The sequence below is a fragment of the Grampus griseus genome (genome assembly GCF_964374135.1).
Source record: "Grampus griseus genome assembly, chromosome: 13".
Lineage (NCBI taxonomy): Eukaryota > Metazoa > Chordata > Mammalia > Artiodactyla > Delphinidae > Grampus > Grampus griseus.
Genome location: NC_139007.1, coordinates 70759089 through 70771355, shown reverse-complemented (window position 1 = coordinate 70771355; position 12267 = coordinate 70759089). Strand labels below are relative to the sequence as shown.

General features: G+C 37.0%; 1 protein-coding gene across 1 annotated transcript in view; it reads right to left on the bottom strand.

Annotated features, from left to right (window-relative positions):
* The window catches only part of STXBP5 (syntaxin binding protein 5), a 166136-nt gene extending 154706 nt beyond the window's left edge, over positions 1–11430 (bottom strand). The window contains exons 1-2 of the mRNA XM_082669302.1: positions 11200–11430; positions 9901–9998 (exon numbers count right to left, since the gene is read on the bottom strand). Coding sequence (XP_082525428.1) covers positions 9901–9998; positions 11200–11355 — 254 coding nt within the window. The 5' untranslated portion in view covers positions 11356–11430. The remainder of the gene's footprint in view (positions 1–9900; positions 9999–11199) is intronic.
* Between the last annotated feature and the right edge of the window lie 837 nt (positions 11431–12267).

Sequence of the window (12267 nt, the reverse complement as noted above, 5' to 3'; positions counted from 1 at the left end):
AAAATACACAAAAGGAAAGCAATTTGGCAGAAAGTACTGCAATAGTTGATGCCACTAGATTTATAGTCACTTTTGGCAGAGCACTGCTGTGAAAAAGCAGAGGTGCTGCTATTACAAGAAAAGATTATGTACTTTCAAGAAAGGGTAGGATTAATCTCTCTTCAACAGACAACCTCACTAGGAAAAGCTTCAGAAGTTCCAGAGAGCCCTTACTGAAAGGGAAACACAACCAAAAACCATAAAACAAAACATTATTTAACAATAATTACCATATAATTTCTAAGTCTATATTATTTTTCCAATTAACATCCTGTGTTTAGCAAACCCTAACTTCCAAACGAAGACTGTACTAAAACCAAAAGTATTAGCTATTGTTTTTAGTTAAAAACCTTTGTATTCACTCCCAGTTTAAGGGAATGTTACTCTAGATCAAGGCTCATTTTTAAATCATAGCACCAGTAAATATAAAGAAATATGCTCAGTATGTCATCATTTCATTTGTCTTATATAACAACTTCCAAAAGGATTAACACCAGTTGGAGAAATGAAACTAAGTAGAAATTAGCCTTATTTACTGAATAAAATTTATATTTACTGCTAATGAAAAATGATGTAAACAGTGAGCAACTATAAAAATTTTTCATGGCGGATATAATGTTTTCAATTTGTCCCATGTATGTTCATTCCAAGAAGGGACATGCAACATATCTGACTCTTAAAGAAGGTAACCATGCACCTAAATTTGCTTCTAAGAGCTTTATGAGGTTTTTTTGTTATTGTTGTTAATACATTTTTTCAGGTTATTTTCTCCCACAGTGTAAATGATTTATTTTTAATCAAAATTTGCAGACATATAAGAAATCACAATATTTTAATAAAATATTTACATTCACTGTTATTTTTAAAAGTATCTAAATGTTTCTACATAGCTCTATATAATATTAATGAAAATATTAGGAAAAAACTACAAATGCCAATATATTTTAAATTAAAATTAGGAAGTAAAGGGCTCAAACAATACTTCAATAATAGAACTGATCACTGAATTGTCCCCAAACAATGCCTGATAAGTCATCTTATCACACTAATTATAATTCACCAGAAAAATAATGCATCTTTCATAGGATCAAAAAATACTTATGAAAATAATTTAACTTGGTATATAGCAGTACCATATATCATTGATTCTTTAAAATAGTTTTCTATTTATGACTAAAAGATTAAACGGATATGTGAGTGTAATTTATGAAACTTAACTATAAAAATGTCAGTAGTAATTCCTTCCTGAGTATTCCTCTCCAATTTAAAAGCAAGGAAGCCTAATAAACTAAAGAAGGGATGGCAAACTTCAGCTTGTGGGCTGAATCTAGTCCACTGCCTGATTTTATAAATAAAGTTATATTGAAATATCTACACTCCGTCCTTCACATATTGTCTATGGCTGCTTTTGCGCTACACTGGCAGTGTTGAGGAGCTGGGTCAGAGACAATAAAGCCAAAATATTTACTATCTAGCACTTTACAGAAAAAGTTTGCAGACTCCTGAATTATAGATTTAGACCTTCATTACTTCATTTGTAGGCACACACACACTCATCTTTTATATGATATTTAGTAGAGAAGATATTAAGCTAATCATTTAAGAATCTGTATGTTCTTTCTGTTTTGATTGTATAATTGTATATTGACCACTGTCTAATTTCTGGCCTCTTTATAAGGCAGAGGATACTGCTCGATTCTGATCTGCACTGCTTTGGACTCTACTGCATCTTCTCATATGCTTTAACATTTCTGACAGTCTATTTTAAAATAAAAATACCTCAATATTATAGCTATAATTTCCAAAAGGACTAGTTTTAGCCATTTAATGACTATGTGATATTACGAATAAAGGATGGTAATGTAGAAATTTAGATTTTAAACGCTGAATTAAGAAAAAGATTGCTACATGGGTGGAAAAAGGGATGGAATTAAAACCAAAAATACATCACAAAGAGAAAGGCACTGGGCTTTAAAGGATTACTTTAACAGGGAAAAATGTATTCTAGACTAGAGGTCCCCAACACATTAGTGTTCCTGTTAGGAACCAGGCCGCACGGCAGGAGGTGAGCGGCAGGCGAGCCAGCGAAGCTTCACCTGCCGCTCCCCACTGCTCCCCATTGCTCGCGTTATCGCCTGAACCATCCCCCCTCCCCCATCCGTGGAAAATCTGTCTTCCATGAAACCGGTCCCTGGTGCCAAAAAGGTTGGGGAACGCTGTTCTAGACTTAAGGAATCACTAAACACATGGCCCATTGTGGAACACTGAGTAGTAAGGAATAAACTGTCAATGATTCTTTCCCCTTCCCCTCCTTCCACCCAAGCCCAAAAATAAAAACAAAAGTTACACATAAAAGAGAGCTAGTATCCAAAATTTCTTTAAAATGAAATACAAAAGAATGAGAGATTAAAGCAATTGGGACTGCTAAATCTGCAAGTAGATGACTGTTATTTAAATTTTTCAAAAATGTTAAAAATTGTAATAACAATATGTGGAAGACAACTAACTTGTCTTTCTTCTTTGGTGTTGCAAATAAATATTAGAAATAGGTTTAAATTAAAGTACAAGACCTATTATATAGAAGCCTGAATATCTTCACAGGAAGAAGTTTGAGTAATTAAATCCAAAGGTACTATTGATATTTCCTCCTTAGAATGATTTACGTCACATGTGACTAAGGGAAGGGAGATGTATCAAATACCTTTTGGTAGTCTTTTATGATTATAGTTTATGAACTCTTCGTTTATTTTACAAAAATCAAGTCAACAGTCACTTTGTTTTGCTTCCTAGGAAGTTTTATAGTACTATATTATGTTTAATAAAAGGCATTCAAATATAAAAGGTAGTATATAGTAAAACATCCTTTTCTCTTTGTCATTCTGCTATATTCTTAAACAGACATCTGTTTAGTTCGAACCAAAGACATTTCATTAATCTGCAGTCCCAAGATACTGAATATACCTTCCGATGATGATAGCACCAAATCAGGACCGGATATTCTCATTCAAGCATTATCACTCACAGTGTTGACACTCTGATTATTAATTTCCTTCTTGTAAACAAGGTGTCACTTCCAATGCATGAAGTTAAAGTCAAAAAGTGACACCCAAAGCTTATCTTTTATTTAGTGATAATCACCCCTATAGTCCACTTACTTACATGCACAGTGCTAGTTATTACTTTTCCAACTTACTATACAATTACTCAAATTACATGCTAGCAAGTCAATGAAATTAGCTATATTAAATTTCTTACATAAAAATTAATAAAATCATATGATTAGGAACCCAGTATTATTTTTAAGCAATCTCATTTTAATTTACATCCTGACCATTAACACCCAATAAAGGAAAGTAAACTTTGTAAATAATATTTGAAAATGGCCCAAGTTTCCTATGTCATTAATGAGGCCCTACCGATTAAACAAAGGAAAAGCAATAACCCACCATCCTAGTATTCAATGTGAGCTGCTGTTTCATCAACGAAAAAAGTGTATCTCACATGCTTTTTCCTCCTCCCTTTTGTAAATAAAAGTTTATAACTGTGCATCTGCTGACTTATTATGAATGCAGGCAACGGGTACAAAGTAAAGGGACCCACAATGGGATTGAGTCCAACACTTCACCCGCTTTAACAGATACTCAGAACAACCAATCAGAAGACAACTCTAGACAGAGATGGTCCAGAGCATTCCCAAATCCTCCACAGAAAAAAATTCAAGATCCTAGAGCCGGAAGGACTCTTAGAAATCACAGATCCCAATTTCGTCATTTTACAGAAAAGGAAACTAAAGCCTAGAGATTTTAGTTGGCTTATCCAAAATTAGTCTGAAGACTAGAACACAAGCTTTTAATAAGGGAATTCTTCGAACATTCCTTTACCTTTTTCTGTCAGGATGGCAAAGTCAAGTTATATTTTTAAAAGCAAATTATACTAAAAAAACAAATGGAAAACAAAGACAATACCTAGCAGAAATAAAAACCCATTTTACTTAAAGTAAAAAGGCTTACCAAGCACAGACTTGATTCCCCAGTAATTAACATATCCCTTTTCAATCCCATTTAGATTCTATCATACCTTGTTTCCCTCCACAGGAAATTCATTGCAAAATAACTGCTTCCAGGCAGACACCTTTTCTGGTAGTTTCTAAAGTAAATGTGCCTATTCTCTTTGCTGCAGTAATCCACACTTAGAATCATAACCTACAGCTGACACAGTACTCATTCTTCCTTTTATACAAAGTCCTCTTCAGTGAGGAGCTAAGAGTTGAGAAGTATTTCGAAGTCCTTGTTTTTCCTCTACGGCTAGAATTTCAAATGACTAGAGTTCTTCTATGAACAAAAAGGATGGCGGGGTAGAAGAGTAACAAAAATTTGGCTAAATTCTAGCTGAACTGTTTCATTTTTAACTACTTTGAACAAAAATCTGTTTCCAATCCTTTTTTCCAGTTTTGTTAATTACAATAAAATAAAATTAATAAGCAGCAAGTCAAACATTGCAATGCTAGCTATCTTATAGTACAAAGCCATTAAACAATCATTTATCACCTACTATGTGAAACAAACTTTCACAATCATTTATCACCTACTATGTGAAACAAACTTTCACATATTATCTTATCACATCTAAATAGCAATCTTTAAAACTTGTGGTTGAAAAGAACACAATCATTTTAAAGAAGACAAAAACAGTACTTTAAGACCTTTTCCTTTGAAGACTGACTACATCAGCTACAAAAATAATGAAATTAAGGCCTTCCTACACAGAGCCTGGCAGCTAGCTGCTTCTCAGCAAGTATTTGCTGAAATAAATGAATGAAAGAACTGAACATTAAAACCATAGAAAAACTCTCATATTTATAATAATATCATATTGAATAGTCACCAAAACAGTACTTGCATGGTCCTAAAAACATACACATTATTGCATTTAATCCTGACGCTCACTTCATGAACTAGTTGGGTTATTATTCCTACTTAACTGGTGAAGAACTAGGACAAAGTGTAGTTGTTCTCAACCAGGAGCCCCTGGAAGTGTGTGAGGGCATGTGGGTTACCACACTAACAGCAGAGGTAACCCTGGCATTTAGTAAGTGGGAGCCAGGGATATTAAATAGCCTGCAATGTGCTGGGCAAACCCACAGAATTATCCAGCCCCGAATACTAGCACTACTGAGAGACACTGACCAAGGATAAATGGACAAAGCCAAACAGCTAACAGTGACTTTAAATTATTTCGATTCAATAACAAAATCCAGGAAATCACCGAGGACCAACCCAAAGGAAATCAAATGTAAAAGCGTATCAAATTCTCAAGCTAGAATCAGTCTAGGCTACCTTCTCGAAATGGCAATAGGATAAAAGTAAAAGATTACATAATTCCAAACTCCACATCACTCTGCCACACTCTTTACCAAGTTTCCCATTTCTGTCTTGTAATTGCCTCGGTGCTGTATTTGAAAACTTTATCACCACCTTTAGTTGCTCCCTCTAAGATCTGATACAAAGAAGTCATCAAGTCCTTCTCCAGTTCCCATTCTACTACCCCTGCTTTGAATCCACTTTACTACCCATATGGATTTAGTTACATATTAAGGTTCCCTTGGTTCTATTCTTTTCATCCATGACACCACTGCATTATTAATCATCCTAAAAATCACAAGGTCTTCCTGAGAGCATATCTCCTTATATAATGATTCCTACAATGATTCCTTACTGAATAACACCCAGATAACTCAGGCTAGCACTCAAGGTTTTCCACCTACTGGTTCCTTATTTCTCCCTCCAACTCAATTAGGATCACAATTCCAAGCAGTCTCTAGTATTCCTCTAAACTACCATGATCCCTTTTCTCTACTTTTGCCCACACTGTTAGCCTAGAATAATTTTCCAACTCCTCCTTCCCTGCCATTCTCAAGCCTCATCTACTAATGTGCAGAAGTGTCATTAAACGCAATAAACTTCCCTGTAATCTGACTTTGTGTTATGTGAGTAGACCCTAAATAACTCTTATTTCAATTATGTTTATCTAGTTCTAGTCCTTGAACATAAGAATCATATTTTCATTTCTTTTGCATACTCACCTAGAACAATATATAGCTACTTAGAATCACAAAGTTGTTTCTCGAAGAAATCATCTAATATAGCACCTTCATTTTAAAAGTAAGAAAAAACTAACTCAAGGACACATAATTCTTTAGTGGCAAGACACGAACAAGAAATAAGGCCACAATTCATAATCGAATGTTAACGCTTAACAAGTGCTTGTTAAATGAACTCCAATGTACAGCAATCATTTTGTAAGCCTGCATTCAGCAAAATTACACTGCAATTTAAAAGACAAGCCCATGCCTTATCAAAGCAGAGACTGCCTACTATATTGTCAGGAAGACAATAAATGAGATCCTTTGATAATTGTGATACTTAAAAACTCAATTTTTTACAAAGATTAAGTAAATTTGAAAGTCCATTTTTTGGCACAGTCCTTGAAATACTCATACATAAAACAACCTTGTTGTGTTTAGACGAAAATACCTTAAAATAAGATCAGGGTAGCCCATAGTTACAACAGACTATGAAGCAATTCAAAATTATACTAGTAAACCAGGAGTCCAGATAAGGACAACAGCAGAATTACTAGAAATGCCTTCATTCTTCACTTAGAACCTTTTTTCTCCCCTTTACTTATTCCTTATGGGGATAAATGATTACTTTATCTCAATAGTTCTGATGCTTAGATTACTCAGAAGAACCAAACTGTACCTATTTCTACATGGCAAAAGGAGGAGAATTAAGATAATTAAATCACTACTGTACAACTTGGCATATAAAATTATGCTTCCCTGCTTCCTATCAGTAAGTTCATTCCAACCTCATATTCACTGCAGAAGCCAAAAAGGTTGAACATAAGGCATGTTTATAATGACATCAGCCATTTGCTATACGTTAATGCAGCAAATACATTAAATTTATCTTGCTTCATCATTTGTTAGATACTGTTTAAGGATTCAGATTTTCACAATTCTTGTCTACAAACATTAGATATCAGATGTAAATTCTTCATCATTTTTTTTCTAACCTCAAAATAGATAGTATAGTCCTCCAACATTTAGGAAGACATTCTATTCGTTAAATTAGACATGCAATTCAAATTCTAATAACCCAGTCCCACTTTTGAAAACCTCCTACTCTGCTCGACAGTTAGATGAAAGAAGACTTTATTTACAAGTATATTTCTGCTCTGAAGACATCTTTTAGAACAAATGTATGACAGACTACAAGAGTCTAATATGAGAAGAAAATAAAGAGAAGGATTGTAAGAAGCCAAATGCAACAGTGAAAAATATAAAAGAACTAGGGCAAGAGAAGAGACTTATTATTAAGTCTGCACATTAAACCAATATGGAGCTTTGAAATAACTATAGTTGTCTAGCTTTCAAAACAAAGAACAGAGAAATTAACAAATTTTAAGCCACATATGTGGAAATTATGTAAAACTAAAAAGATCTTAGTCTTATTTTAGATAAAGATTTTTATTTTACTTTAAAATAAAAAAAGGTTTCTATTTTACTTTAGATTTTCTACAAATCAAAGCCATAATAAAGCTCATAAGCTTATCTCCTACTTAAACCTAACAGAAGGAATGACTAGTGGTATTACTGGTAGGCAAACCAATTTATCACTATGGAATGTTCATATAAATCTCGTAAAAAGGTAAAATAAAAATGTATTTGGTAAACTGCTTTCTTAACTTCACTGTAAGTACAATAAGAGAGGTTCTAAAAAAAATTTAGAGTGTCACTGTAAATTACAGATTCACTTTTCATACAGTATTTAACTATAAAAAATGTATAAAAGCAAAAGACATATAAGTGATGATTTCGTACACTTGATCCTTTTCATTTGACAGTTAGCATTAGGCCTAACATTTTAATTTTAACTTCTCCCTTTGTGTAATATGCTAATTCCTCAAATGCAGTAGGGGTAAAAAGTCTTGTCTAAGAAAAACATTTGATTTTATAAAATCAGCCTTGCTTGCGGTACTCATGATTATATTAAGTTATAAAAGGAGCAGACTGGCTGTTAAAAGAAAAAAGTTGTGTACCATAAGAAAACTGAGACCACACTGGGTCTCAACTGGGAAAATAGTAAAACTTGAACCCACTTAAAAGAAAACCAAAATAATCTAAAAATAGTTGATTTAATTCAACTTTTTTTTTTCCCCCTTTTAGTCCAGAGGTGATACTCTTTTGCTGTGAACAAAAACAAATTGGCTTTTCATTCTAAACAGTCCATCTGGATCCAATACCACACTACTTTGTCACTACACAGGGTTTTGCTGAACACTTAGCACCCACACTACCAAAATTAATTTTTTTCCCGTCTTCACAAGACTAAAATAGGAGCCCTAAACTAGAAGGTATTGATCACTGGATACCGGAATAAAAATATCTATACAATTAAAGTAAAAAATATTTTAGTGTCAACTATCTAGATATTTGGGTAAGAACTATTTAGATATACTGTCTTAGAAATTCACAGATTCAGATCTAGCTTGGTCAGATTTTACCATTTTTACAGGTATGAGTGCACTACTGGTATTTACTATGAATGATAGACTTCACTTAGTAACACAATTCAGTGAAAACTTTTATAAGCATTTTGAACATAGCACACTAATCACAAATAAAATACCCTGATACCACATATAGCACTACTTTGAAATGAAGATTTTAAAAGATTATAAAAAAAGGTAAGACACATGTTTAACTCAAATGCAGGCTCCCCTCCTCCTTCTCAGGAGCAGATAAATCTAACACGTGGGGAGTAAAGTTTCCTGCTCCTCCGTGTTTCTTATCATCTAGTGTTTTCGTCTATTTATTACCAACATGTTACTTCAATAATATGTAGGAAGCAGATATCCTACTGATGGATGAACAAAGCATTTTCTTTTTAAAATTTTATGTTTAAGTTTAAAATTAAGGGCATTTAGGTTAATATGGGTAAATATCATAGTAAAAGTAAACACAATTTTATTTCAAGTTAAATAGTTTGAGAGGAATTGTGAAGTATTCTCCATTGTTCAGACTGAAAAAATTATCTTGAAGAATGAGTAGGTATTTGGAAAAAAATGCTATGACAAAACAATTACAGTTCATGCATAACCAAGAAAAATAATCCTCTATACTAATACTTAAGAGTACAGCTAACCTAACAGTATTTACATATACATAACAAACGTAGACCATCAAAGGGAAAACTATCAAGACAGTACACTTCTCCATTTGCATTATACTAACAAAATGCTCTAAAACTTTTAGAAATAGCAATAATTCATAACTATTTATATAAAACTTGTATTTGTTTTCTAATAATTTTTCTAGATGGACAAGTCAGAAACAAATTCAAATTCAACCTCTAATTCATTAGAATAAATAGTCATAATTTCAACATCTACCATGCACAATATTTTTAAAAAAGCAAATAAAATGTGCCTTGTGCTATTGTCTTTAAACCTCATCCTCTACATAGTCCATTCAATAGACCACTAGTATAAGCAGATATATTTCCCCTTAGAAACTTCTACTTCCTTGCAAAGACAGTAATTATTATAGCAAAACTTTAGAACTCTATGTGGATACGTGTTTAGCTACTATAAATTGAGCTAAGAAACATCACAGCAACATACAACCTGCATGCAAGTATAATCATGGGGAGAGATACAACCACATGATTTCACATAATACCTGATCATACCGTTTCTTTGGCATTAAACAGGAAAAGCAACTAATCAGCAATACAGAAGGACTGGGGAGAATACAGTAAAAGTTAAAAAATAAAATTAAATTAAATGAAAGGATACAGCCTTAAAGCACCAGTCTGAGTTCCCACTGCCAGGATCTTCTGTACAGGATCAAAGGCCAAGGCTGAGGGTTGATAGGGAAATCCATGGCGAACAGTCTAGGGATGGGCAAGTGACATCACAGCAACCAAGGCAGAAAGCAAAGTTTTAAAACAGAAAAGTCAATAGAGGTATTAGAACCGAGAAGCAATTATAATTGATGCAAAACACATATACATGCACTGCTATAAAAAAAAAACTATGAAGTCTACATCAAACAAAAACCTATGCACATAGAATCTGAAACCAAAAAAACAAAAACACTATCCCAGTGTTACACCTTAATTTCTGCTTTTCCATCATAGTGGTAGGCTTTAGAAGAAAATTTAATATTCTATACTATTATGTCTGAGAACAAATTACTGAAGTTTGCAGTGGTCAAAAATTCTGTATATTCATTTAAAAATGCAATTCATGCTTTTTTTCAAGTGTGCTAACTTCATCATTACTTTATTTGGATGCTAAATACAAGTACTTCTAAGGAAATGCTGTCATAATTACTCTAATTAAGGATTCAGTAAAGCAATTAGCAAACATCTATCTCATCATTTTGCAACTGTAACAGAATGAAAATAAACACAGCATATATTTTTGCATTTTGCTATTAAATCCTTAATAATTTTAGGACACTGGGGCAAAAAAGTATGCACACACTTTTAAGAAACTCTGACTTATGAATGCCTGGTATTAATACCAACACAAGTTTGTATTTCTCATTGAGCAGCTGGTGAATTAATTCGCTGCATCATTCTTTCTGAATTACAGACCGCTATGGCAACTGTCGTGCCATTAATAGGCAAAAATCACAGCTCTAACTTTTTCACCAAACAAAATGATAGAAAGACCCTATGATTTCATATTTTAAGTCTCCTACCACATTTTAAGGGAAAAGTGATGAGCAAATATCTAGTTGAACACGTTTGGCTTTTTGATAAACAACATTCATTAGACACTGTTCCCAAAGGAAACTTGGAAGTCAGTAAATTATGTATTAAAATGCTTGAATATAAAAGCCATAAGAGTAAGGTCAGTATAATACGTTAGAAGCAACCTTGAAATGACTGCCGCACGTGAAAATCAACGAAAAGGAGTAAAATGATGTCAATCTCCAAAATAGCCCACCAAGCAAAGTGTGCTAGAGGAGCGAGACCTTTATTCGAGGTATGATTATTATTGGCGTTCTATCCCTCGACTCGTGTGTAAAGCCTGAGTTGCCCCTAAAACGACCCCGATTTTCGCGGGTCTGCGCGCTCCGTTCACCTTGCACAGCTGAAAGTGCTCGGACTGGAGCGTTTCCTGGATCTCGGGCTCCCGGTTCCCAGGCGGGTGCTGCTGCTGCAGCTGCTGCTGCTGCGAGGCCGAAGACGAGCCGGCGGTCAGGCCGTCCAGCACCTTCCTGATGTTGAATTTCCTCATGGTCTCGGCGGGGTCCCCCGCAGCCCGGGAGGAGAGGTAAGGGGCGTCCCCAGGCGGGGGGAAACCAGCCCGGGCCGAGGGCAGCTTCGACCGAGGACGCGGAGGTGTGGGACAGAGTGTCAGTGTGAGGGGAAGGAGGCAGCTGGGGAGAAGCAAAAGATAATCCGAGCAGGATATACTGCGACGGGAGAACCGCGGCCGCCAGAACCCCGGGCGCCGACCTCTCTTCCTCCGAGGCCGCCGCTGCTCGCCGCGGCTGCTGCGGCGCCACTTGAGCCGCCGCCGCTGCCGCCGACTCGCTCCGCGGCCCGGCGGCACAGCAGTGGCAGCGGCGCCCCGAGCCCGCTCCGCCTAGCCTCACCTGGCGGCGGGCTGACTCTGCGCCGCGCCGCCGCCCCGGCTCGCCCCCGCCGCCGCCGAGTCCATGGCCCGCGGCCCCGCCGCCCACCCGGGCCCCGCAGTCCCTCGGCGCTTCCTCCCGCTCCTGCTTCTCCTCCTCCCGGGAATCGCCGGTTCTCCGTCCGCCGCCGCCGCCGCCGCTCGGCCTCCCGGCCGTTCAGCGCCTCTGCCCGCCGGCCATGGCACGCAGGGCGCCCGGGGTGGGTCCCAGAGCTCTCCGCTTCGCTCCTCCGAGGCTGGCTCAGCCCGCCCTCGCTCCTTCAGAGCCCCGGCTGCCCACCTCAGGCTCCGCCGCCGCCCGCGCTCCCGCCCGGCCGCTCCCTCTCGCCTGACAGGGCGCCTCGGCACACGGCACCAACGCCCGCTCGGAGCAGCAGCGACAGCCTCGGTTACAGCACCGGCCGCGGCGGTGGCGGCAGCTGGGCCTCGGCGGAGCCGGGCTGCTGAGCATGCGCACCGCTCGTACCCACCCCCTCCTCAGCCACCGGAGTGGAGCTGGGGCTTAAATTATCC